Source organism: Vidua chalybeata, chromosome 12, assembly GCF_026979565.1.
Source record: "Vidua chalybeata isolate OUT-0048 chromosome 12, bVidCha1 merged haplotype, whole genome shotgun sequence".
In the NCBI taxonomy this organism is placed as follows: Eukaryota; Metazoa; Chordata; class Aves; order Passeriformes; family Viduidae; genus Vidua; species Vidua chalybeata.
In genome coordinates this window covers 14,790,182-14,818,074 of record NC_071541.1, presented here as the reverse complement: position 1 = coordinate 14,818,074, position 27,893 = coordinate 14,790,182, and the positions used below count along the sequence as shown (strand labels likewise).

At 54.6% G+C, this 27,893-nt stretch overlaps 1 protein-coding gene across 1 annotated transcript; it reads right to left on the bottom strand.

The window, feature by feature from the left end:
• Positions 1-4,481: 4,481 nt before the first annotated feature.
• On the bottom strand, positions 4,482-27,878 carry TWF2 (twinfilin actin binding protein 2). The gene is made up of 9 exons (XM_053954033.1): positions 27,788-27,878; positions 18,354-18,431; positions 14,147-14,325; positions 12,783-12,878; positions 11,941-12,045; positions 6,827-6,952; positions 6,583-6,733; positions 6,060-6,181; positions 4,482-5,893 (listed from the first exon to the last, which is right to left on the bottom strand). Exons 1-9 carry the CDS (start codon positions 27,810-27,812, stop codon positions 5,726-5,728), a joined length of 1,050 nt encoding a protein of 349 aa, XP_053810008.1. The 5' UTR covers positions 27,813-27,878; the 3' UTR covers positions 4,482-5,725.
• Positions 27,879-27,893: the final 15 nt, after the last annotated feature.

The following is a 27,893-nucleotide window of genomic DNA, read 5'->3' as shown; positions in this document are numbered from 1 at the left end:
TGCCCTGTTGTGTTTGTGTGCTTCTGTGTCCCTTCCATAACTGGAACTGATGTGTCAGGGGGTGGGATGGCATTTGATGGAATAAAACATTGCTCTACAGCTTACTGCCCCTCAGCTGAACTACTGCCTGTCCAATGACTATGCCCAAAGCACTTCAGTAGTGCTTCCTGCAGGGGGTTTATTTATTATGCAAAGAGAAAATAGCTTCTCTGGGGCATCTTCCTGAAAGCCTTTGAAAATAAGCAGGTAAAGTTCTACATACTCACTAATACTTAAGTGCCTTGAGAAGTGTTTTAAATAAGCAACTGCACTCATGTTTTGGGAGGCAGACACTTAGAATGGGTTCTGCTAGATGCTGTCTCCCTCTGCTACCCTCTTCTTCCTTTGTAGTTTGTGCACAAGCATTCCCCTTCTGGCATTCACTACGCTGAGGGAAAAGGTGCTAATGGCATTAAGTGGTATTTTCTGACTACCTGATAGAAAACCAAGGTGCTGGTGGGGCATGTGCACCATTGCGGGTGGGCTCTGGCTGCCTGTGTCTCTGCAGGTCTCCATGAGCTGCTGTGAAAGCTGTCAGCGAGCAATATACTAGTTCAGGTCTCTGAGAGAAGTCATTGTGGGAGAAAATCAGTACTGCCTTTGCGAGCCTTCTGAAACCTTAGCAATCGGGTGTAGCAGGCCCATCTTATTTAATGCTTTGGTAAATAGCAAAGGCCTGCTTTGAACAGGGGGAAGTAAATTCTCTAGGTGAGCACATGTACTCAGAGGTCAGTGTTGGCATGAAGTCAAGCAGAGCACTGAACTCCTTGCAGGTGCAGGCATGTCCAGGAACTGCTGCAGTGGTTTGCACTGGCTCTGAGCAGCCACTCTCTCCCAGGGACTCTTGTTTTGTGGCTGTAAGGAGCCAGCCTGGCACTTCCCCCTGCTGTCACACTCACACGTGTGCTGTGAGGCTCCCTCCCACTAGGGATCCCTTATAGTATCACAAATAGCCATGTGGGGTGGAGAAACCCAAATTAAAGCAAAATCGTCAGCTGGAAGTCACCAGTTGTTTAAGCATGTACTGAAGCACCTTGCTATCTCAGAAGAGTTTTTATAAAGCATCTGACTTTCCAAGCAGCCAAGCTACTCTGAAAAAGCCCTCTGCCAGCCAGCCAAGGGGCAGCTGCTGCCTCTGCCACGTGCAGGTGTTCTGTAGAAGGGAGGATGTGACCTGGCCTTGCCATGAACCATTTGTGGCCCAAGACTCAGTGCATATGCATCTGTTATAGAGCTCTCCCCATTATCTTTTAGGTTATACTGCTGCATTAACTAGAGACATAAAATAACAAACCACAGCTCCTCCATCAACCTCTCCCAAGGACTTTGTCCCCAGCATCATGATGTGCCAACAACCTCCTTGCAAACTGGCAACAATCAGGGAACAGCTGTAAGCAATCAGTGTGGGGGGGAGATAACACAACATGTTGACTCACATATGGCCATATTCTGACAGTACCAGGTCACTTGCATATCTAGGTTTTTTTTTTTTTTGCTAAAAGCTTTCAGAATTCGCCCAGTCTATTTTGCAAACCAGCTTATAAGCCCAGTTTTTCTTCCTAGTTTTTAAAATAGCAATTCAACACTTGGTAGTACCAAGGAGAAGAAATAAGACATAGAAAGGCACCAGCTATCAGAAATCTCCAAAGTTCTTCCAAATTAATCACAGGAGAGAACCAAACCCCAGAATTCAAAGCTGGCAACCTTTGAAATGACAGGAACAAGAATAACCTCAGCACGTGGCAGCCAGTACCTCCACACCTCTTAACATCAGCTGTGACAAATTACCTTTAGCACTGGTGTTGGCAAGCAAGAGTGTGAAAGCAGAACCAAGGCACAGCAAGAGGCCAGCAGATGTCCATCACTTAACTGCAAAACAAAGACAAATCCAATGGCACATTGAAAAGATAAATTCTCCTCAATGAAAAGGACAAAGGAAAAAAAATAGACACATATTGTTTCCCAGCAAATGAAAACTGAATGGGGGGTTGTATAAGTAGGGATAAGTTATGCAAACTTTAGTTTGGTTCCTGGAAAAAATAATAGAGGAAGTAATCAGTAAAATATGTTTAAGGTTAGACAATGACAGTGGCAGAGTGAGGAATGCAGCCATAAAGCCATGGCTAACATTTGTCTGGGGCAAAATAATTCATCTAGTTAAATGCTGCATAGCCCTAAACTCATACTCCCCTCCATTTCCCAACCTATATACGCAAAGGAGAAACCCCAGGTGCTACAGGAGCAGCAAAACCATTCCAAGTGCAAGCAGGAGCACGTGTTCCCCATTGCTGGGAGGAGGCTGCAGGGGGTTCTGTTCCTACCATGGCCAGGGGCATTATTAACACCCCAAATCCACAGTTCTGGTATCCCTGATGCTTTGCACCCATTTTGGGACACACCCCTTGCACTGCACCCTGGCCTGCTGCCAGCAGCTGGGATGGGGGATGTGAGTGTGGCCTCACCACAAACCACTGTAGTTGGGGTGCACACTGGCACAAGGCAGCAAAAGCCTAATGCAAGGTAGCCCCTGGCCCAGAGCTGCTAGCCCACCACCAGCACAGCTGGACTCCTGGTTATTTAGGACATTCTGTGCCCCAGCCACCCTCCAGCTTGATCCCAAGCCCTCACCATCCCCAGGTTAGGTTAGGCACCCTCCTCCCCACCCAGACCCCCAACCCTGCACAGTCCCAGGGGGCTGATCCCCCATATCCTTACCCCACAGGTAAATAGCCTTTCACTCCCTGCTGCTCCTACCTGCTTCCTGCCATTCCCCAAGGACTGTAGGGAGGGCACGGAGCTCTTGAGAGGGCAAGGGCTCATCTTCTGTTCCCACAGGCACCTGAGGTTTCATAGCCCAGTTGCCAACTGACTCTTAATTCACACATTCAGCTTACAGCCAGGTGTAACTCTTGCAGCCCCTCTGCTTCAGATCTCAGGGGAGCAGAAGCCAAAGGAGCTAGCTCCTTTGAGATTTTGACCCTTCCCACGTGGGAATTCCACAAAGAAAAGCATCACAGTGCCATCATTTACTCTGCAGCTCGTTTGCTGTGGAGTCTGTGAACCTTTGGCTGTGAGTCTTAAAAGCCCTGAGCACTCGGGCTGGGTGTGGGTGTTCAGCCACAGCCCCCTGCAGCTGCCCCTTCTATTCAAAACAGGCCGTGTGTGTCCTGCTGTCCCCTGCCCAGCCAGGCAAATGGCCCGAGGTGGCACAAGCCACTGCTGACCAAATGTGGCTTTCCCAAGCATTGCCTCAAACCCCAGGTCTTTTGCAAGGCAGCAGCAGAGACTTTTAGCTCAAACCTTAAAGAGAAGCTGGGACAGGAAAGGAAGGCATGAGATGGAAAGAGATGGGGGACATGAGATAGGATGTGAGGGGATAACAGAATAGGAAGGGATGGAACAGGAGAATGGGCTGAAGGACAGGATAGGACAGAGAATGGGATGGGATGGGACAGGAGACAGGATGAGATAGGATGGGAAGGGTGCCCAGCCTTTGGGCTGCTCCTGGCCATCTCTCCCATGACCATGACCATGGGCCTTTGGCACAGGGGGGCTGTCACCTGGAATGGCTGCACTGGCAGGGGGTGGGGGCAGTGAGTGGGACAGGTGGGAAAAAGGGAACAGCCCTCACTCCCCCTCAATATTTGGGCAAGTTAAAAATTACTGAGCAGAAGAGAGTAAGATCCGAAGGAGAAGGGTGACTCAGCTTGTCAAATGACTCTGGTGGCATCAGCCAGGCTTATTAGCATTTATATACAGAGGAAGCTTTCCTGCAATGAGGTGCTTCCTGCATGGCAGCATCTTTCCTCCTTCTCCTCTATGTCAAAAAGAAACTGATTCAGGGTTGGATTTTTTTTCTGCATTAAACATTTTGTAAGAAAACATTTTACAGCTGGCTTTGCAAATCTTCCATCTCATCCTGGGCATAGAGGTTAAAGCCAAGACATGGCAATGCCCTGACCTGGGTGAGGAGCGGGAGGATTTGGAGCCTAGGATGCAGGCAGACCCCACTGCATTCCCAATTCTTCTCTTAGCTCTGCATCCTCCTGCTTTCCCTCCCCACGGCCAGGCAGGAATTCACTCCAGGCAAGAGAACAGCCCCAGGAGCATCTTCACAACCTTGCAAAATCACCAGCCATTAAAATAAGGAAAGCTGGGCTGAGCAGGGATGCTGCCTCCTGTAGCCAGCTCGAGCTCTGGGCATTGCTGGAGTGGCTCAGTGTAAAAATCTCTGCCAGGCAGTGTGGTTGTGCCAGACCCCTGGACTGAAGTGTGGATGTCCTTCAAGGTGGTGAGGGCTGCACTCAGCCAGGGCAGGCAGGTTGTGAGAGTTGCTGGCTCCCAGCTCATGATGTCCAAGCAATTTGCTTTGCAGCTCCAGAGCCCACAGCTGCTAAATGCCCAAACGTGGGGAACCCAGGTGATCTCCAAAGAGCATCAGACTGTTTTAAAAATACTTTATTCTTTAGAAAATACAGCGTTCAGTACAGTGTGCTCTGCTCCTCCCAGCTTCAACCCCCTGACTCCGGCGAGGCAACATCTGGACATTCACTGCCACAGCTGGAAAGCAGAGGGCAGGTTTCACTGACCCCTTTGCCATCCTCTCAGGGAGGCAGGTGGCTCTTGAGCCCTCGCTGGTACCCAGCAGCAAGGTGCTCTCCCCCCAAGCCCCAGTGCAGCCCAAATCACAGTGCCAAGCTCGGACTGAGGAGCCGATGATGGCCCTTGGTGGCTGGGGACACCCCCAGGGGCACACAGGGGCTGTCATGCTCCCCCACACAAGGATTTGGAGTAGCCCATGTGATTATTGAGACATGGGGCTGCCCCAGCCCAGAGACCCAGCTGAGAACCTGGGGGTAAGGTAATGGTGAAGGCTGGGGAATGGAGATGGGGGACCAGGGCTCAGGAACCCCTCAGCTGCCTTCCTAAACAGGGATAGGGCTGAGTCAGGGCTGTAACAGCTCCTTCTGAGGGGGAAAACCTTACTGGGGCAGTTCAAAAAGGGGATGCAAACATCACCCAAAGGCAGAGTCACCTTTCTCCAGGTCCAGGCTGAGCTCAGGACTCAGTGGGGAACTTCCACCTCCCGCTGCCTGGCTCTCTGCAGGGAGAAGCTCCCATCCCACAGGAAGCAAAGCCCACCCCACAGGGGGTCCTGCCCGCACCCTGAGGGGGTGCGGGATCGCTCCAGCCTGGGGCAGAGGGGCCGTGCACACCAAGAGTGGGACAGGGGAACAAAGTCTGGAGGCTGGGGGGGCAGGGAAAGAAGCATTTTCTCTTTTCAAACAGGAATCAACCCCCTTCCCTTTGCATAGAGCAGCTTTCAGGTGAGTGTGTCCTTCAGTCACCCAGGGGACACTGAAAGCAGTGGCTGTGACCCTGAGGGGGGCAGGAGCAAGGCTGGGGACATGGCTCTGCTGCTCCCGTCCTCCCCCCGCAGCCCCGGGGCTCGCACAAGGACGGGAGGAAAAGAACCAGCGACAACCCTGAACCCTCCCCATCGCTCTGCCCCCGGGTGCAGCGAGCCATCCAGATGTTTAAAAAAGGAATGAAACAGGAAAAAAAAAAAAAAAAAGGTAAAAAAACAAAAAAAGGCTGAGATGGAGGGAAAGATCCCCAGGTCAGCGGAGAGGAAGGCGGGACGCGCCGCAGGGATGGTGTCCGTTCACCGCCGGCCCCGCGGGATCTAACTGTCCTCGCCGTTCTCGCCCGGCCCCTTGATCAGCCGCTTCTGTCCCCGCTTGCCCACGGGGCCCTTGGGCTTGGCGAAGGCCTGCTTGAAGGCGTGCTGCTTGGGGTGCACCTCCTCGTACAGGAACTCCGCCGTCAGCTCCGCTCCGTCGTCGATCTCGATCTGCGCCCGGCAACGGGAAACAGGGGCTTAGCAGCTCCCTTGGGATTTGACACCCGCCTTTGGGGCACCCAACTGCCCCCAAGCCCATCAGAGGGGCTGGACCAAGGCTGCAGCACAGCCCCTTGGCAGTGTCCAGCTCCATCGCCTCTGGGGGGCTCACTCTCACCTTCTTGGCTATCTCCAAGCAAAACTCCTGCTCCACAGTGTCCAGCAACCGGCTCTTGCAGCTGGAGTAGAGCATGCGCTCCTTGATGCTGCACTTGTACCCGGGCATGGAGTAGATAAAGACTGCAAAAACAGAGCAGGGCTTGTGGCACTGCCCGGGCCCATGGCCAGGGAGCACCGGCTGCATCCCACCCTGCTCACGGCTTTTCCAGCCCAGAGTCCCAGATAACATCCTGCAAGAGAGGGTGAGCCATCCCATCCATCACCCCTCCCAAATCTCCCCTGGTACTCCTGCAACACCAGAGGGAACCAAACCACCCACCACCAAGAGCTCTGGGGCAGCACCCAGAGACCTGCCCTGCACATGGCACCAAAGGGTTTGCCAGCACCCACTGCAGGAGGGAACTGACTCAAGGCTCCATCCCTATCCTCATCCCTGCTTGCTCCCCATGCAACCAATGGTCCAGGGAAAACGGGGATTGGCACAGGCTCAAACTGGCCTTTCCCCGTGCTGAGGCTCTCACCAACAGACTCCAGGTAATCTCCCTCGTGTGAGTGCTTGTACAGGAAGAAGTGGTACCGAGCAGAGTCCTGGGGGATCCTCTTGGGCAGGTCAGTGATCTCTGTGGGGCTCGTGTGCACCAGGTCGATGGTCTCCCGCTCCAGATCCAGCTTCTGATGGACAGAGGGGACAGGGAGCAGATGGGAGTGAGAGACAGCAGCAGGATGTGGGGAGTGGGGCACAGAGAAGCCATGTGAGGGACCTACCAGCTGGATGTAGTTGATTTTCTTCTGCTTGAGAGCCTGGATGGCCTGCTGGGCATCCAGCTGCAGGGGGAAGGCCAGGCCCTGCAGCGTCTGGTGCTTGCTCTCCACGCTGATCTCCGTCTTCACCTGGGGATGGAGACCACCTCGAGCGTCAGGGCACAGTGGCAAAGGGTGGGGAAGGGAGGAACAGGAAAAACAGCTGGTTCTGCAGCTAAAGGCTTCTCATCCAAGGAGGTGTCTGACACCTGTCCCACAGGGATCACAGCATTAAACCACTGAGAGTCAGCCAGGCTCAGGATGGTGGTGCTTGTCACCATCCCACCTCTCCAGGACATCACCCGGCCCCAGCCATGCACCCCCACACCTCCTGCTTCCCTCTCAGCAAAGACCAGCTCCAAACCAGTGTTTCCCAGTGAATCCCTGGCAGGGATGCTGTGACCAGCACCGGCACGTGTCCTCTCCGATCATCTCCAACTGCAGCCTGGGTGACAGGGAAAGGCCTGAAATCACAGCACTCAGCTGGGCACCCCCACCCCTCAGTGGGTTTGACTGCAGCAGACAGACATCCCCTCCAACGCTGGAACTGGGGATTGGAGATCCACAGCTCAGAAAGATCCCAGCCGCTGTTTTCCCCACAACCCTTACACGGCAGACACTGCCAGCCATATCCCGAGCACACCCCCTAGGCCAGGAGAACAAACCCCACTTCAAAGAGGGGAGAGAAAGAGATTGCAGAGACATCAAATCGCTCCAGGTGCCTCCATCCAGCCACAGCAGGGGTCCCTGATGGGGCCTGGAGGAGAAGGGCACACACGGCAGGCACACCATACCTCCTCGGGGTCGGGGTACTCTACCAGCGATGGGCAGCAGCAACAGCCCCCCACCATCTGCCACAGAATACAGGGAGACGGTGTCACCCCGATGGCAGAGGAGCCCCTCCCACCTCAAGACCCCCTCCCAAGGAAACACTCCAGCAACAGCAACACCATCCCAGGTACTCTGCACTGAGCGTGGGTCCCTTTCCTTTGCGATCGGTTTTGGGGATTTTGGAGGGAGTCCAACCTTTATGGGTTTTTTTTCTTTCTTCATTTCCCTCCCCCGATAGAGAAAAGGAAGAGAAGTCAAGGCATGCCAAGAGAAACACAAGAGCTTGAGCTGACATCTCAAAACCACTCGGCAGCACCAAAGTGGGTCTCATTAAGGCTGCCCTTTGTAACAGCAGCCCCACGCAGCACCCACACCCTGGGGAGATGATGGAGCCAGATGCCCGGAGCAGAGCATGCAGGAAAACACTGCCAGGAGAAGGAAAAACTGGGCATCAAGCGGGCAGAGCAGCCTACCATCTCAGTGCTCGAGTCTTGGGAGCAGGAATCCTGCGAGCGTGGGGAGAGGAGACACACTGTCAATGGCGCACGGAGCTCATGTGAGAGCAGAAGGGAGGGGGACACACGGGTGTGCCAGGAGGAGGGAGCTGCACCACCTCTGCTGGAGCACAGGGAAGGCTGATCCAGCAATGTGGGCAGGGAGAGCAGCAAAAAATGACACAGGAGATGCCAGTGCTGGGGAGGAGCGGGAGGGAGAGCCAGGGCAGCCCTGAGCCTGGGCATGCAGGGTCTCCACCAACATCCCTGTGCAGAGCCCATCCCTGCCCCATCTCCTCCTGGCTCCCCAGTCAGGGTGGCCCCACTGCAGGGTCTGGAGGAGTTCCAGCACTTGCAGCAACAGCTTTTGGGCTATCCTCCACTAAGGAGCATATATGGAATGTTTATGAGGAAAAAAATGCCCAGGCCTCTATCCATGCCAAGCATCCTGGAGGGTGAGCAGGGTGTTGATGTGCAGCTCTCGGGAAAGGGAAATAATTGCTCAGGTGGGCACCAAGTCCAGCTGACCTCCAGCTCTGCTGTCCTGCCATCCCCCAGGGTGCTGTGGCACCAGCAAGGGCCTGAGGGCAAGCACCCAGGGATTCAGGACACACACAAGTTCACCTGGTCCCACCCTGTGGAGAGGTGCAGCACAAGGACATTACCACTGCCAACACCTCCAGAACCACAGCTTTCTGTTCCATAAATGCAAGAAGACCAGCAGAGTTACAGTGGGACCTTAGAGACCTTAGCTCTGACACAAAGCATGCTGAAGTCCAAAAACACCAGGAGATGGAAATTTGTCCCAGCAACATCAACTCCCCCATATACCTCTGCATTTTCTACTCCTTCCCTTTTCAGAAACATTAAAAACTGGCTGCCTGAGCACTCCCCAGGGCACAGCCTGGGAGCAGTGCCTGGGACAGCTGAGCATGTGCTGCATCCCAGCCTCCCAACCTTGCCAGCAGCAGGCTTGCCTGGGAGGTTATTTTATCTCCTTTTCTTTAGGTTAGATTTTCTCCTCCTCTTTGCTCCCTCCTGGCGTGGTGCTGACCCTGCCTGAGGAGCATTTCTCTGTCTTATGGCAAATCCCTCATGGGAGGGTTCTGGTGAAGCACCACCACCACTGCGGGGCAGCTGTGAAGGACACCCCCTTACCCACTGCAATGGCACCCCCACCTTTGTTTCTTTTCAATTCTCCTGCCTCCTCCCCCAGCTCCAAGGCTGCCTTCCTCTGCCCCATGGGCCTGCCAATGGGATATGCCCAGCTCCCCCTCCACCCATGTTTCTGAACCTGCAACACTTCTACAAAGGCTCCCAAGGCGTGGGTGTTGAGCTCAATGCCAAATTCAAAGCTGTTTCTTAGCCCACGGTCTGCTGACAACTATCAGCTCAGTAAAGCTGGCATTTTCCAGCTATTAAAAACATGTATATATATAGCAGGTGGCAAATTTCCATGAGCTCCCACCCAGCTATCAAAAAGAGGGTTAGCTCACGACATCACCTCTGTCCATCCAATCCTCAAACCCCAGCCTAACAGCTGCTTTGCCAAAGGCTGGGCAGCTCCCTGGGGGATGTGCAAACCTGAGTCCCTCCTTGCTCGGTGTCAAAGGCCACTCTGCTGGCCCTGAAGCTGCTGCCCTGCAGCCCTCACCTGCCCTTCTCTTCCCATCCCCTCTCCACACTCTTCTGGTGGCTGGGGAGGACCCCAGGCAGCTTCTGCCTGCCCACAAACACAGGCACGTGTGGGGTGAAGGCTGCAGGTCTGGCCAGTGTCTTGGAAGGTTGTGAGTCAGCAGAGTGGGAGGGGAGGCAGTGGGGCCCAGCAGCAGCTCCAGGCGAGGGGCACAGCAAAGCACTTGTGGGCTGGTGGCTTTTAAATAAACCATGTCCCTTGTGCCTCTCCTGAAATCCTAATGGATTGGTTGAACACAAGGGGATGCACAGGGTCTTGGACCCTGCAGGGGCCTGGGCAGACCCACAGAAGTGCTGAGGTCAGGGCTTGCCCCAGGGCCAGTTCCCAGGCCAGTGCTGGCCCTCACCACTCGTTCCCACGCACTGGATCTGCTCCTCCAAACTCAACAGTCACATGCAAGCACACTCCAGGCCCCAGAGCCTGTGCACAAGGGACCCTGCAAGCTGCAAGCAATGAACAAAGCTGGAAGCATCACTGTACCAAGCTGTAACACCAACACAGAGACCCCTTAGCACACCCAGCACTTGGCTGCTTCCCACCTTTAAATCCACAGGCAAAACTATATTCATCTTCATCTCTTTCTTAATGTCAGTGACTCCACCCTGTGGCCCAGGCTGACACAGGGGATCATGTACCCTTAAAATAACCCCCAACAAACCAGACACCAGCAGCACCTCTGTCCAGGAGCTGCATCTCACAAAGGCAAGGCTGGGAGGGAAGGAGAATGAGGCAGATCAATGAGCATCACAAGCACCACTTACCTGGGCCATACAGCCCTGTAAGACACTGCCCAGCAGCCCCCCAAAACTACTTAATCCTGCAGCACAGGCCAGACAAGGTGATGGCAGATCACAGAATCAGCTGAGTCAAAAGGGACTCTCAAGAATCATCAAGTCCAGGTGTCCCAAGGTGCCAAAGAAACCACACAGTCACCGTCAGCACCTCTCTCTTCTCCAAACATGGGCATCTCCTTGGATCCTCCAGAATAAATTCTGCCCAGGCCCTCCAGGCTGGCAGCTGGGATAACTCCCCTAAGACCCACCTGGAGACCACCCCTTGGTGTCATCTCCCAAATGTCCCTCACCTTTGCCACCTGCAGACCTGCTTTGGCAGGTGGAAATCACCCCCAGACCTGCTTGGACAGGTAGAAACTTCCTGCCTCATCTGTGCTGTTAATTAATGCCATGAGGCTGATTGGCTTCACATCTCCCACGCATCCTGATCCATCCATGAGAGGCACAGCCCCAGCACAGGCAGAAGAGAGGGATGCTCCTCTAGAGAGGAAAGCTTTCCATGTATCTAAGGGAAATTCCCCCATCCCAAAACAAAGCACTGCTTCCAAGCGGTCTCCCCCCACAGTGAGCACACCTTTTCTGTCTCAGCGTGCCACAGCACCACAGAGCTGTGAAAGGCCAGCAGGGAACAACGGGCACACAGCCTTGTGTGCCCCCAGCCCTACCCTGTGCCACTTCCACATCCTTTCCAGCACATAAGCCCCCAACTACAGGCTAAGATCTGTATTTCTTGGGACAGCATCCCTCGTATTTATAGACATAAAGGAAGTGTATGGGAGAGGAGGCTGCTGCAGTCCAAAGATAAGCCTGAGTATCTTCAAACTCAGCTCTGGCTTTTCCTCCAATACCCACGGGTTAGAGACTTGCTTTCAGCCCCAAACCATCTTCTGACTATCAGTAAAACATTGTCCTGAGCTCATGTCCAAGCAAGGGGGAAAAAAGGAGTAATGTAAATTCCTCTTTATGCTACCAATTTGACTGTGAGGGTGCTCATCCACCTTGAGAAGGACAGAAACATATTAAACAGCAGAGAGCAAAGTAAAAATGAGCCATCCCTTTCAGCTGAATGCTCACTCCCTGCATCCTTCATCCCTTTGTGCCCAGAGGGCCTCAGGCTCCTCTCCCAGGGCTGTCGGACACCCAGCCCTGCTGGACAGCCATCTCTGCTGGACAGCCACCTCTGCTGGACAGCCAGCCCTGCTGGACACCCAGCCCTGCTGGACAGCCACCTCTGCTGGACAGCCAGCCCTGCTGCACACCCACCTCGTTGATGCGGATCTGCTGGAGCTCCTGCTCGGCTGCGGTCAGCGGGGCGGGGGCAGAGCAGGAGGACACGTGCTTCTGGTAACCACTCAGGGACACGTCCTCCTGCAGACAGAGGCACAGGGCAAGTGTCACGGGTGGTCATCGCTGCAGGGCTGGGTGTGCCCCCAGCCTTGAGCTGAGTCTGAGCAACCCAGAGAGCCTCGGGCTCCCTCCTGACCGGGAGGACCAACCTGAAGGCTCTCAGATTCCTCCATGCAAATCCCACACTCCATTTGTCTGTTCTGACCACCCTGCCCCTCCCCAGTCGCCCATGGCTGTGGCAGTGGGCTCCTCTGGCTGTTTCATGAGCATGGAAGTGAGAGGGAAAGGCAGAGCCCATAGCCCAGGAGCAGCAGAGGGACCTTGGAGAAGAGCAGGAATGCTCCCTGGCTTCCACCAGTACCAGAGGCCCCAGCAGGACTGATGTCCAGGAGGCCCTGGCTGTGCAGCTCCCTCTGCCCATGGAACAGGAGGAGAAACCTCCATGCAAGGCAGCGGATAACCCTGGCGTGGAGGCAGCTGCTGCTGCTGGAGTGACACTGCCACCACCTGGCACTTCTGCCATTCAGTGTACAGCTCCACATCTTGCAGCCTCCCTCCCACCTCTTCCACGCTCTCTGTCACAGACCACAGCCATGCAGGCAGGAGAAAGCCACGCAGGGAGCGGTGTGGAGGACCAACACCCTGCTGTCCCCTCAGCAAACACCAGCATCCCACATCCACCACCCCCACACTGAGCTCCAGGCAGGCTCTGAAGCTCAGGGTCAGACCCAAAGGCTGCCCAGGACCCACCACGGTACCTTCACTGTGCCAAACATCTCGTCCTTTATGTGCCCCCCGCCAAACTCCTTCTTCACAGTGGCTCTGGTGGCAGCGTACAGCATCTTCAGCCGGACCTGCCAGGACAGGGGTGGCAGTGCTGTCACACAGGGGCACCAGAGAGGGGCCCAGAGGTCACAGCCACCACCCCCCCACACAGGCTCCACACACCTCAGCCTCTCCTGGGAGCACCCACTGAGTTTCTAGCTCAGTCTGATTTTTAATGGCAGCATCCCTAGGTAGGGATCAGCTGGGAAAACCCACCAGCACTATTTCTAGGGCCGCAGCCTTGCCAAGAGCTGCCCACAATCCAACAGTTTATTCCATGCTTTGCTTTCCAGCCCCTGAACTCCAGAGCACCATTTCCCACCAGCACTTGAGTGAGAGGAGGCACAAATACCACAGACACACTTAAAAGTGACTTTTGCCTTTGGCACTTCTATTGCATCATTCTGCACAATGCAGGGAAGAGCTTTGGCAAGTGCTCCTGGGCACACTGTGCTTCTGCAGTAAGAGCCTCTGTGGTTTGTTGAAAGATGTATGTATTTAAAATATGTATGATTATATATACACGTGTATATGTACATGTACACATGCACAAATATGCACATGCATATAAAATTACATCTATATCACCTGTATACATATCTTTATATATGTGGCCAGTGCATGTATTAATGTGGCAGTAAATCTATCTAGCTTATAGATTACAATAAATATATAACAAATAAATACATAGGAATATATATACACACATATACATATATATACACAGACAAATATGTATATAGAAGACAAGCACATGTGTTAACACATCAGTAAACTTCAGCTGATGTGCTCAACACGATGGCATCTTCCAAGCTGTACCACTGATAATCCTCTAAACCTGCTTCCCATCCAACCAGCCCTTTTGTGTCATGCTCCAGCAGCTGATTTTGGAGCAAGGCCTGCAGAAGGGCTGGCAGCCACTCTGCATCAGCCTCCAGCAGAGCAGGGCCAGGGAGGCAAAACAGTGTCAGTGCCAGCTCTTCCCAGCAATGGCCAGAGCCATGGTGGGATGTGTCCATCCTGGCCTCATGGTCCACACCACTCCCCCCTCTACATCCCAGCTCCTCCACTTCCTCACCTAGCACTGAAATGGGACAGAGACACAGTCCCAGTGTATCTCTTTGTGTCTTAAAAAATTCCCCATCCCCACAGCAGTCTCCATTTCTCAACCAGGAGCAGGGTGTGAACGCTCCTCCTCAGCCCCAGGGCAAAGTCCCCTTGGCCAGCACCTCCTCCCCACTACACCTCCCCCGGCGTGTCCCTGTCCCCAGGCTGGGTGCCAGGGCCTGCAGCTCACCGGGGAGCTGTCGGGGGACCAGGAGATGAAGAGCCACTCGTAGCCCTGGGCGTTCTGGCTGTCCAGGCGGTACAGGACGTAGCAGGGCTGCTGCTCGTCCAGCAAGGGCAGCACCAAGGTGTCATAGTCAGCGTCCCAGCGCCGGGACAGCTCTTTGTGGGCTCCCAGCACGAGCTGCTCTGCAAGGAGAACACAGCAAAGGTGGTGTTAGACCAAAGCAAGCTTCATCTTGCAGGACCAGGTGGCGGCTCACTAAGGGTTCATTGCAGCTCCAGCACCAGCAATGCTGCTGTGCTGCAAAAGAACAAATTATGACCTCGAGTCACATGCAGGAGTGCACATTCCCACCGGGAGAGACCATGGGGCTGTGGCTGCTGTGGAGGGCTGGTTTTCTGCCAGCCTCCTGTCAACCATCTCTTCCCCTCCTCTTTCCCACCTCCACTGTTGACCTGGGAAATGCTTCCTATAAATCCCTAGTGCTGGGTGAGATTCTTAAGATCTCATGTTTAAACCAGTTTTTATCAAAGAAAACACTAGAACACTCACTATGAGCAAGTCTGAGGCTTGGTTTTCTGAACAGATGTGTCCTGGCAGCTACAAAATCCCTGAGATTCCCTTTTCCAAAGAATTTCCATGGGACATTCACACTGAACTAAAATGGAGCCATCATTACCATAATTTTTGCCTCACCAGCAAAGTCTCTCTGGTGACCACCTGTGACTTCCTTCCATTCTGCTCCCTCCAGCTCTGCAGTCCCCACCCATCGCTCCTCGCCCACAGGGGAACACAAGACCTCCCCCATCCCGCCTGGACAAGCCCTAGGGTCACTAGAACACCTCACCAGGGACACAGAGAACCACCAACATTTTGGGTGCTGAGAAAAGTAATGGTCTCAGCAAAATCCAGGATGATGGGCCAAAGCTGCTCTCACTGGGTCCCCTGTAACCTCACAGGGGTCAAAATCAGAGCTGATACCCAAAGCCCATGTCTGTGGGCAGCAGGGATGTCCCACAGTCCCCAGCCTGGAGGGGGACCACGCTGCCAGGAGAGGCTCAGCCTCTGGAAGCAACACACCTCAAGGTATTATTTTCAGCTGCTACGCAAGTGGCAGTGGGACTGGGAGCCCTGTGAGCTGGGCACTGCTCAGCTGGGATTTAAACACTGGTGCAGGCATCCTACAGACATGAATCCACACCCTGGCAAGGATCAAGCCAAGCTTTGGGGTGGCTGGGTGGAAAAGTGGTGGTGCTGGGGATACCAGTGTAGGTTGCTGGAAAACAGCCTGTATTTTTACTCCATTTGTAGATGCAGAAAGGTCTGGGGGGAGCTTACAGGACTCAGAACAAGATGTAGGAAATTCTGGGGGTGCCAAAGCAAAATGTTTTGGGGCCTTTGGCAATTAGCACTTGAGGGCACGCTTGGCCAGGCACATGCCCTGCCAGGACCTCTGCCCACAGCCCCGCTGCCCACTGGGAGCCAGGGAGCCCCTTGGCTGGGGCACAACCCTCTCCCTCCCAACCCATTCAGCTCAGCAGCTCCAAATCTCACAGCGGGAAAGCTTTTAAGGAAAATAGTTGAGGAATGAAGGGTTTGGGAGGAATTACTCACCCCTTCTTCCCACCCAGGCAGGACATCCCCTATGACAGCAGCGTAGCCCTCCCCTGCCCTGGCACCTGCCACCACTACTCAATCCAGTTATTTGTGCATGGGTGGCACCAGTTTCTGGTTCAGTAGCAAGGACAGCAGAGAACAAGGTGCTTGTAATACTTTACCTTTTGCAAAACTAGCTGTTTGGAGAAAGGGAAGCATAAAAACCTCAATGTACTCCTAAAATAAACACAAAGCTCTGTGAATGGATTTGTGCATTACAAAGAAGAAACTGCAGGAATTTCGCGGGGCCAAACCCACTGGCAGCTCGAGGGTATCTCTGTCTGCAAAACAAAGCAACACCTCAGGCACAAAGCAATCAGTGCTGAGTCACCCCAGGCTATTCCCGGGCTGTGACTCAGCCCGACCCCAGCCGGGCTGCTGTGAGCTTACAGCCTTCAACTTTCCCCTGAGCTCTTTGCAGTTCTGCTCAATCCATGCAGGGACAAATTTTCTTCCTTGGGAAGTGTCAGAAAGGGGAAACTCAGAGCAGACGCCCTTCAGCAGAGTTACACAGCACTGGCTGTATCAGGCTCTGTTTGTCCCAGGAGCTGCTGCTGGAAAAGCAGAGCTGGGAGCGTGTCTGGCCCTCGAGGTGCCCCCAGCTCTCCCTGCCTTGCCCTGAAATGCCTCTACAAGGCAGCCCTGCCTGCAGCTCTGGTGGGTGCCAATCTGCAAAACTCAGTGCACACCATCACCTGTGAGTAAAGAAATGCATCCAACAGGGAAGTCCACAAAGCCAATCTTGTCCCAAATCCTGCTGACAGTGAGGAGCAGAGCATCATCTAAAAACATGCTGGAGCACAAGCTGCTCTCATGCCAAGAAACTGCTGCTGAGTCTTGGTGCACATCCTGCTCCCCTACTCCCTCCTCCATCCAATCTCAGCTCTTCCCAGTAGCTCTCCAAAGGCAAAACAACCTCTCAAATTGCTCCCAAAGGGTCACTCAGCCACAGTGGTGGTCTTGGAGATGCCCAGACACAGAGCATCTGCCATAAGGCTCCTTGCACCATCTTCCTCTCCTTCTACTCACTTGTCTGCTCCAAAATGCCCCAAGACAAATTCTCCACAGGGCAAAAGGTGCTGCAAGCCATCCAGCAGAGAGGGAGGCTCCTCTCCCAATCCTCTGTCCAGGCAGGGCAGCTGGCATGTCCTCCCCAGGCAGTTCTGGACACCTCCCTTCCAGGATGAGCATCTTTCTGTCTGGCTGTGACATCTGCCTGGCCACTCTTAGTGCCCAAGGGTCCTTCTCTGCTGAGTACCAGCAGGCTGATGTCCCCTGTGTGACAGCAGAGTGGTGGCCCTGCTGCTGACAATGGACAGATAAAAAAAATCCCTTTCAGCCACAGCAGAGATGGTGGGAAATGTTTTCCATTGGTGATAAAAAGTCTTCCTCGCTGGCATCAGCAGCCACAACCCAAACCCAGCGGCACAAGCCCTAAGGATCCCAAGTCCAGGCTCAGGGACGGGCATGGCTTATCCTAACACAAACCTGATTCCCACTTTTGAAAAGCAAAAGAAACTGAGAATACAAAATTGTTGTCAAAGACACTCCAAAGAAACAATGTGGATGTTTCATCCCCCAACGATGGGGACCTTGCCAAGGACAAAGCCACCACTGCTGAGCCCTGCTGCAGTTCCACTGATGTGTCCCATGCACTTCCAGTCACGCTGCTCTTCTGAACGGGACGTTGTGGCCTCTCCAGAGGTCAGGTGGGCTCCTTATGACCACAGGCTCCTTACAACCACATCCACCTCGGTGTTTGCACTGGTGGCCCACCCAGGGGAGGTGGTGACAGCAGCTTGGCAGGGCAGTAATGTCCCTGCTGCTGCCGTGAGAAACAAGTCATTCATATGCAATTGTATGAGGCTGAGGTGATGGAAAACCTACACCAGGGCAGCTCCCTGCCTGCTGGGACATTCAATCAGTGCTCAGCTCTGCTCACTTGCTTGACAGATGCAGAGGCCACCCAAAGGACCCATTCCATGGGACAAACAGGGGCAAGGTTGGTGCCAGCCTGTATCCTGGGCTAGGGGCAGCCCATGGGATGGGATGGCTCTCAGAGTGTGGAATTCCTCACAGGATGGCACTGCAGCCCTGTGCTGGACCTGGAGCCACAGAGCACCCCCCTGCCCCAAGCATCTCCTTGCCAGCTGTGGGATGACACATCCCAGGAAGAAGATGCCTGTGCATCACCCCCAGCAAGGGTCCCAGGGTCCCTGCAGCAGCCTGTCACAGAGATCCCGTAATAAAATATGACACAGCAGCAGCAAAAGCCCCCACAGAGCACCGATCCCAGGCTGGTATTGCTCTGCTGGCAAAGTCACTGCTCCCCACTGGAGCTGGCCTGGGGCTCCAAGAGCTGCTCACCAGCACACCCAAAGTTTGGGCTTGTATTTCAGGTCTGGGTTGCCACATGCCCAGAAGCCCCAGGAGCATTTTCCTTGAGGTTTACAAAAACACAAGCTGGCACCACAGTGGTGAAGAAGAAAGGAGGAGAGGAAACAGGGAACAGACAGAGAACAGAGTGTAAATCAAAGCACTTAAAAATGGGACTTACCGTCCTCAATGATGACCTTGATGAGCCGAACTGAACCATTTCGGGCTTTGGCAAAAAAGTCCCTTAATTCTGTGGTGGCTGAAAGAACCAAAAACATTGTGATCAGATTTAACAATCAAAGCAGGTGCTGGGTCGCTCAGTGACTGACCAGAAAGGGGACCAACTTGGCAGGATTTAAAACTTAAAAAAAAAATTAATTAAATCTCTGGTGCCAAAAAAAAATTATAATAAAAAATAACAATAACACATAATCCAAAAAGCTGGGAGAGAAGTGCTGCGTCTCCCTGAGGCGTCAGAGTTAAATAGCAGCTGGGAGCACATGTGATCCAGAGAACCTGATACTTGGCCTGGGTGAACATAATCACCCAAATTTAGACGATGGCTTGGCCAGTGCAGGCAGGGAGAGCTCAAGTGACAAGTTGATTCGCTTCACAGAGCAGCAGGCTTGTCACAGCCGGGGTGGCTGGAGGATGTCCTGGCAGGCTCTGATGTCCTGGGCTTGTGACACATGGCAGGATGCTGCTCCCGAGAGGCTGGGAACCAGCACAACTCCAAACTGGAGATGCTGATTTGAAGCTGAGCCCGTGGGGAAGGGAAAGGCAACAGCCCCAGGGTTTTGCTCTGAAGCTGGCAGGGCTTGGATTGCAGAAGGCTTTTGGGAAGCGTTTCAGGGAGCATTCCTCCTCACCCCGCTCCCTGAGCACCAGGCAACAGCAACCAATCTTCAGCATCCTACCAGGAGGCAGCTGGAGGCACTGGATAGTGCACTGGATGGAGGCTTCATCTGCCCACCCTGGAAGCATCATTGGCACAGAGCTCCCCGTGCCACCCGGGACGCACTCCATGTGAAGGCAAAGCCCAGGAGATGTGGCTCTGAGGGGCCAACCCCCCAACAAGGATCATCTCCTGGCCTGGCTCCCCCTAAAGCCACCCAAGCCTTTCCTGGATGCAGCCATGCAGCAAAGGGAGCCCTGTGATTTCAAAAGCTGCTGCTCTTGTTAGAAGTACTCAAGAAACTGGTGTTGCAAAGATTAGAGACCTGGGCAGATGCCCCTAAGCCCACACCAGGATCTGTGCTTGGAATCTCCATCAGCAGCCCCTCCATTCCTGTGCTTTGCTGTGCCAGCAGCAGGAAGGAACCTGGAGCCCGAGAGCATCCACAGCTAAGGCATGTGGCAGGAGAAGCCATCCCTTCAAGAGCCATTTCCAGTCCCTGCAGCCCCTCCAGCACTGGGTACCACCCTTGGCACAGCCCCAGGAGGAGCCTCGATGGTACCCGGCACCGCACAAGGGACCTGAGCGGCCACCGACTGTCACTGAGTGGGGCCCTCAGTCCCTGGAGGCAGACCCTGGGCTGGGGCACTGCCAAAGCTCCCCCAGCCCTGAGGGAGGGGGAATCCCCAGGGAGCTCCCAGGAAACTCCTGCCTGTCCCCCACCAGTGACACCTCTGCGATGCATCTGCTCCACCGGCCCAAAGCCTGCCCTGATCAGAGGGCTGCGTGGCTTCTCCCACAGAGAGAAGAGGCACACACGAGGAAGAGCTGCAGGCTGGCTCCCTGCAGGCAGCAGCTCCCACACAAACCCAGAGATGCCATCCCGACAGGACCCTGCAGGAATGGGTACACAGACACTCCAGCAAAGGCGTGTCACTCCTTAATGGCATTTCAGGGGACAAACAGAAGGTTTGCTGGTGTAATCCCACCACAAGCATGCTCCCTCCAATGGCATCAGGGCCTGTAGCTCTCCCAGTTCCCAGAGCAGACATTCACCTTCTCCCAGTGCCAGCTGGGAGCTCAGCCCACTCCTGCTGTGCCCAACCAAGGATATGCCGATATTTTTAGACCCTTTCCCTGTTGAGAGTGGCTGTTTCCTTCTGGCAGCATCTTTGGTTATTGCACACGTACAAGGCAGAAGAGGAAGAGAAAAAGACATTTTATACACCCAGGAAACCTCATGCAGGAGACAAAACTCCTAATAAGCTTCAGGTTTCACCAATTCCTATTACACTTCAAAACTGTGAGAGAATAACATCGCTCTTGGATGTTTCTACAGCATCAACTTCAGGGAAGAAATAGGAATGTTCTGCAGCACTAACCAGCTTGCAAATCCCTCCAGTCTGACCCCATCCTTCCCAGAAGCCAAAGGCAGGTGGAGGGTCTGGAAAATCAGGAGTCTGGGCAAATGCAGCCCTGTAGCCCTCTTGGAAATGCTAGGAGTGCCCTGAAGATCGACAGCCGGGATGACTGGCAGTTGAGGGGCTGACAGTGACAGCCAAGCACTGGGCTCTGTGCAGGTACCGAGGGGTTGAAGGAGGTGAGGAAGAGCCTGGATGCTGCCAGAGAAGCCGAGCGCACCACAGGAAATGCCTCTTCCAAGGAGGGAGACTATTTCTAGAGGAGACAGCAACAAAGCTTTCACAAAAAAACCTCAGAGGGGGCTTGCAAGATTTAATTTTGCTGATTTTTTTTTTAAAGCAATTTTCATTTACATAAAAACCAGAGTGTCTCCAATGTCCCCTTCTGCTTCTCACAATGCAGAGCCAAGAGCCAGTGAGGAGGGAGAGGAATAAACCAGGGAAGGTTTGAGCACGAGCTCAGCACTGCTTCATTACGGCATGATTACCACTTAATTGGCACAGCAGACTTGACGAGATGGCTTGCGTGCCTGAAATATTAATAGAGAAGTCCACAGTCAGCTCTGGAGGAAGAGCTGGAGGAGACCTCACCCTGGAGATGGTGCCTCATGGCATCCCCTGCCAGGAAGTCTCCAGGATACAACTCAAGAGCTGAAAAACCCATGTGTGAGGAAAACCATAAAAACCAAGGGAGAGGGAGGAGCAACAGGGCAGAGGACTGAAAGGGACCCACACATCCAACTCACCCTCTAGACAAGGGTTCCTGGAAAACCCTGGAACAAATAATCCAGAAATAAATCCAAGCTGGGCTACAGCCCGTGTGGATCTGCCGAGGCCAAGATGCATGAGATCCCTCATGCTTCCTCCAGCAGAGCCAGAGACCTGTGGGCTTCAGGGGTCTCAGCCCAGTTTCTAAGTGTCTCAAAGCGTCAGCTGCCAGCTTGGGAACGTGGGGGTGGTGAACCTCCATGGCACAGACACAAAACCACATGGGTAACTCACTCAGGGAGGATCAGAGGTGGGATCGAGCAAGGTGTCCTGGGCACCTGTGGTGGGTGCAGCTTTATCCACATTTCCATGAACACTTCTGGCAGCTGCAATAGTGCTTCCTGCAGCTGTTAGGTGGGAAGCTAGAAGAGATGCAAGTGTGCACTCGAGAAAAATTCAGCGTTCTCTCAGGAGACTGGAGAAATGGGCTGGGAAAAAAAGAAATAGGATGAAACTCAATGGGAAGCAAATATCCATAACTGGAGAAAGGACCAGACCTGGCAGGGTCCAGCAGCTCCAGAGGAGAAAGGTGGGTCACAAGCCGAGTCCAGGTTAGTCCCTTCACACTGCTGCAGGCAAAGTCATTTGTGAAGGCACGAACAAGAGCATGACCATGTTATCTGGTGCTGACAAGGCTGCAGGCACAGCACAAACAGCACACCCAGGCTCAGCATCGTGCAAGGAGCAAGGCACAGCACACACAGCACCTGTGCCAGAGGGCACAGCGTGCAGGAGCTGCAGCTGGTCAGCTCAGGGAAGAAAAGAAAAATCACGAACAGCTTGTAGTGGTTTTCCAACCAGGAACATCAAGACCCACCTTGGAGTTTGGGAAATCTCATGTTGAGGGCACCCAAACCCTGGGAAGGACACCATGCCTCTATCCCTGCCCTGGAAAATGGAGATTGCTGCTGGGGATGTTGCTGCTTTGAGGCAGCGTGAGCCCAGCACCATCTGAGGAACCTTCTGGCCTTTCTACAAGGCAGCCCTGCTGTCGACCTTCATGGCAGACCTGGTGAGCACACACACCCCAGCCCAAAATCGCCTCCAGCCACTGAGTCCTGCAGCACCTCCCTCTCCCACCTGTTTGTAGGCTGCAGATGAGTTGTCCCCTGTTCACAAACAGCCTGCACTTAGAAGCCTGATAACTGCAGGTCCCAGGTCCCCTTGTCCCACACAGCCTCCCAGCCCAGTGGCACCTGCCACCCATTTGGGATGGAGGGCTGAGCAGAGACAGCTGATAACAGCAGGACACCCAGCAGCTCACGGCGTGGCAGGGAGGTGATGGTTGGCCAGCAGTGGCCTTCAGGTGGCCCTGATGCCACAGGCAAACTGCCAGAGGAGAACTGGAGCTGGTGGGAGGAGGGCAGGACAGTGCCTGCCCTCTGGCAGCACTGACCAAAAGGTGCAGAGCAAAGCCTGAATTCGCCCAGCTGAGGGAGCAGCAGGGCAGCCAGATCCTTGCACCTCCTGACAGACACGCTGCTGGCAGCCAGAGGATGCCCTGTGCTGGGATGTGCCCTGGATCAGTCCCCAGGAGATTTCCGTGCCGGGCTTGAAGCATCGTTCTTGTTTAAGTTGCTGAACAATGGTGCTTGCAGGTACCAGACTGAGCCTTTTTCTGCTGTTTACAGCCCCAGTGAGCTTCTCTGAGCAGAGCGGGGCTGCAAGGAGCCCGGAGGGGGAGAGAGGCAGTGATGGCAGCCGTAGCCACAGCAACGGCCACTCTCTCCCTGGGGATGCCCGGGTGCCAGCGGAGCCACCGGCACAATCCCCGGGAAGCACCGCGGGACGGGGATGGAGGTGACAGCCGGGGATGGAGGCGACAGCCGGGGATGGAGGCGACAGCCGCAGCGTCTCCCCCGCGCGTCCCCTCCTCCGGCCTCTCGCCCACTTGCTGGGGCAGCAGCACGTTTTTGCTTGTTTGACCCCTCCCCATGGCCCCCACGCAGCGCCCAGATCAATAATACATGCTCCCTGAAACAGATGCCTCTCTCAATACATCAAGTCACCTTGCCCTCCCGACGGGAAACCCGAGCCTCCGGCCATCAATCTTTCATTCCCTGGACATAATCTTCAACTCGATGCGACTGCAAGCGGCTGCTTCCCTTTCACTGTCCGGGGCACAGCGTGCCTGGGATGCAGCAGGGAAACTCAGCCAAAAATCCAGCCACAAACTCAGGCAAAACCTGTCCAAGTTCCAGGGATGCTTGGCCAGACAGAAGTCAAGATGGTGATGAATAAAACATGGTTATACCTGCATTACCCACACTTTCCCTGCCCAGACAGCCCTGCCCAGCTCCTGGTCTGGGCATCCAGGAAAGGATACAACAGCAACAGGCACAAAATAGCTTTTGCTGCTGCTAAAATTCCTTCTTTTCAGTCTATCCCAGTGTAACTCCTTTACGCAGTGCCTGCTCAACTCACTTGCTGCAGAGAGCTTTTCTGCCAATGGACACGGTTGGCCAGTTTAAGCAGTAAGAGGATTTTATTTCTCACCATGGAAAAAATAAATATGTCCTTGCAGGGAATCTTTACTGAGGAAAAAAGCTACAGATGTCAGAAGAAAATAGAAAGAAGGGAGTGGGGCAGGGGGAAAAGGGAGCAAGAGAGGAGACAAGCAAAGCTTTTCTCCCAATTTTCTGTGGGGCTAGATTGTATTCCTGCAGGATTTCACATGGACAGCTCCTGGTCCTTAGTGCAAATCCTGCCCGGAGACTTTGAGCCACCTGCCTGACACCAGACATTTGCTTCTCAACACCTGATTTTCCACGTGTGCCCAGGACCTGTCTTGTCTGCACTCTGCCACCTTGGATTGGAGTTACTCCCCCCTTCCCTTGCTCCAGGGTAGGCAGCATCACCCTGCAGGCAGCATCAGCTGGATCCTGGGGCAGAGTGGTGGTGCAGCACACATGGTCCTTCCTTGCCTGCAGAAGCTGCTGGTTGCTGTTCCTTTTCTCTGCCCAGTAAAGGAGCAGAGCACTGGTTTGTGCACTGGAGGGGGCAGGCACCCAGGGACAGACCCTGGCCACGATCTCCCTGCATTTAGTCTCTCACTGCATGCTTTCCAAAGGATTTCCTCTATCCCACCACTGCTTCACTCCAAGGGGTTTGACATCTCATTTATCTTGTCTTCCAGATAGCGGTGCTGCCGCTCTGGCCATCCTGACGTGCCCTCCACTTGGATATGGGCCATACATCCAGGGGGCATCAACCTCCAAGGTGGCCCCAGAAAAGAGACTGGGTCTGGCTCCTCAAAAATATCCTTGCAGCAGCCCAGTGCCCTCTGTTCCCCATGGATAAAAGGGACCATGAACCAGCCATCCCTTGTCCTTCTTCTTCTTCGCTGATGGCAACTTTTGACATGTCTCTGGTTAGGGGGTGCCCCCAGCATTCCAAAGGTGCCCCCCAAATTTGTGCATCCAGGTGCCTCAGGAGCCAGTGCTGCCTCCCAGCACAGCCAGAGGAGAGGGGCTAATGATGCGCTGGATGGGCAGAGAAGGTCCTGTTTTCTTCTCACTAGAGAGACAGGAAGCTGCCTGCTTTCCACTAAGACTTTTTGCAGACCCAGCAGCTCCTGGGTCCCACCTTACTGCTCTTTTTTTACCCATCTGACAGCAATCCTGCCCATGTGCACCATGGTTATGCTTCTCCTGAAGCAAACACCCACTCCTACCAGAGGCATTCCCAAAGCAAAATTCTGGGGCGAAGTGGCAGCTCAGCTGTGGATGGGAGCAAAGGTCCTCCCCTATCCCCAGATCTTACCACCTCCCCCAGAAAGAGCAGGTACCAAACTCTATTTTTGGGTTGAAGAAACAAAATGCATTTGATTTCTCTACTTTCTAGATGAAAAAATACCCTCTAGGAGATTTTTTCTCTCTACACAGTGGTTTTGAAAGAGATCCCAGAAGCAACTGAAAGCAGATGACCTCCCACCAGCATCAAAGCCCCGGTTCAGCATCGCCTTCCCAAGGTTCTAAGCTCAGGCAGCAAATGCTGTTCCAATGTAATGCCATTCAGAGCAAAACAGGAACTGCAAAAACACTCAATGAATCCTCCCAGCTGTAGCTAAAAAGCAGGTTTCCAGCCCCAGGAAGCCCACAGCACCCTTTGAGAGCTTCCAACCGCCTCCCCAGCCTGGCAGTCTCCATGGCAGCCTGGTTTTCTTGCCAGCACCTTCAAGAGAGCTGCCTGAGATACCTAAAAAAATAATAATTACCCTCTTGCCCCTGCATGAAAGGCTCAGGCCTGATTGTATTCCCTGATCCCCCAGCTGTCAGAGCTTCCCCTCCTCCTGTTTCTCTCCAAAAGCTGGGATGACGTGGGAGTATCTCCCACAGGGGCTGCTCCGGGGTTCCCCACCACCACGTCACCCTGCCTCACACAGATCTAGCACCGTGTCAAGCAAAATCCCTTGCCAGCTTGTCTGCAACCTCCCCTGAGCCAGCTGCGGAATCTGATCATAATTCCCCTGGGAGCAGATGTCTTCCTGAAAATACAGGAGAAATGGGAGTGAAGAAACAGAAAATGCTGGGTGCACACAAAGAAAACAAGGCCCCAGAAACCAGGAAGAAGTGAATAATCCCTCCTCCTAGCAAACAAGAGACCTCAGTGCCTCAGCAGAGGGGATGAAAGTAGCAGTGGGATTGCTGTTCCTCATTCGATATGGAATCTGCTCTTTGCTGAGCAAACAGAATAATTCAATCACCCTGACGGGGTGGGGCAGACTGAAATATCCCAAATCCACCTGGGGGGGGGGGTTCCCTTAAAGCCTGGAGCACCCCAGTTGTGCATCACAGGTGCTGGAGGGGCAGATTTGCATGCAGAGAGGAAACAGCAGCTTCCCGGAAGAGAGACAGCGCAACAGGGCACGGAGAGAGAACCCAGAGATGTCCAAGATGCTGCGACAGCGAGGCCACCCAACGCAACCTATTTTCCATAACCACAGGGAGGATTTTACACCGCCCCCAGCCCAGGAATCTGCTGCCAGGACAGTCATCAGGTCCATCCCCACCCTGCACCGCTGCAGCTCCTTGGGGGAAGTCGAGTCCCTTCCCCTTTCCCGCTGACAGGGCACGTCACGTCCTACGGGCAACGGTGCCGCACGGTGACTCCCAGCACTGGGCACAGCTTGCCAAGCAGTGGGCAACCAAGGTCAGCGAAGGTCAGTGCTCTCAGAGAGAGCCAAGCTGGCACATCTCCCTCCCTGGCAGCTGCAGGGTGCCAGGAAGGACAGCACCAGCAGCACAGGAGCAGCCGGGCATGGCCAGAGAGCAACAGGCAGCAGCCTCCGGGGGCACACAGTGCAGCAGGCCCTGCCTGCCCAAACCCCATGGACAGCTCTGCAGAGCAGGGCCAGCACACCCAGAGCTCAGGTGGGTGCAGGGGTCCATCCTGCTCACTTTTAACTTTTTAAATTATTGTTATATTTTTACAAAACAAGGAAGATTTAAGTAGAGCATATGCTTCAGGATCTCAGCTTAAGCCAGAAGCAATGAACCTGAACCCAAACGCCATCAATGAGCACCAGCTCTCCTGAGCAAAAGCAGGAGAAACATCTAAGCATCATCGCTGGCCACTTCTCAGCTACAGCCCCTCCAGAAGCAACTGGAGAGGAGGGATGTTCTCGACCATGCTGAAGGAACAAGGATGCTCTTGCCATGAAGGACCAGCAGACACAAATTCCCTCCCCGGCACAAAGGTGCTGACCAGGGAGCTGTGAGGCCAACGTCCCAGCTCCCTCCCGGGACACGCTGCGGGCTGGATTCACACCCGACCGCACAGAGCAGGGCTCCAGGGGCAGCTGCTCTCACATCCCTGCTCGCATATTGATTTGGTTACATAAATTATGCAGCACCTCTACTCCTGATTAATATTGCTAATTGAGCTGGCAAGGCGAGGGGCAGGAGGGAAATACCGTGAGGACACACAGTCAGTCATGCACCAAGCACACTGAGAAATGCAGAAGCCGCCGTGTCGGGGTGCTGGCTGGGTCCTGTGGGGAGAGGGCGGAGAAATCGGGAAGCAGGAATTCACTCGGGCTCTCCGCAGCTCCCCAGGGCTGGGGAGCAGCTGGGGCCGAGCATCCTCGTAGGCAAGGGAGCGGTGGCCGGGGCTGCGGCCAGGCAGACGAGCGTGACACATCTGTCCGAGCACGTCGCGGCGGGTGCTGAGCATCAGCCCAGACAAAGGATGCGGGAGAGCCCCGCACCGGCGGCACCCCGGGGCCGAACCCCCTCCCGCACCTCCTCTCGGCACCCAAACGCTCCGAGCCTCAGCGTCCCCCTCCCCCGCTAATCGCAGGAAACCTGCCGGCTCTTTCGGGAAGCTTCATCTTATCGCCCCCATCGCCGCCGCTGTCGCGACACCGCCGCAGTTCGCCGCGGCGGGGCCGGGGATGCGCGGGGCGCGGCCCCGGGGGTGCCGGTGGCGGGGGGCGCGGCGGGGCAGCCCGGCCCGGGGCGGGGGCCGAGCGGCGGGGGCAGCCCCCGGGATGGGGCGGGGGGACACGAGCGCTCGGCGGGCGCCGCTCACCGTGGATGCCGGTCTGGTGAGTCATGGCTCCGCTCGGCTCCGCTCCGCTCGGCTCCGCTCCGCCGCGTCCCGGGCAGGAAACGGCTGGGCAGGCAGCACCGCCCGT

What these genes read in the sequence shown, in the direction of transcription:
- TWF2 (XM_053954033.1), bottom strand. Translation starts at nt 27,812, where the DNA reads ATGACTCACCAGACCGGCATCCACG. An exon ending in TCACCAGACCGGCATCCACG is followed by an intron (nt 18,432 to 27,787) that starts GTGAGCGGCGCC and finishes TGGTTCTTTCAG; the next exon opens with CCACCACAGAATTAAGGGAC. An exon ending in AGATTACCTGGAGTCTGTTG is followed by an intron (nt 6,182 to 6,582) that starts GTGAGAGCCTCA and finishes CTGTTTTTGCAG; the next exon opens with TCTTTATCTACTCCATGCCC.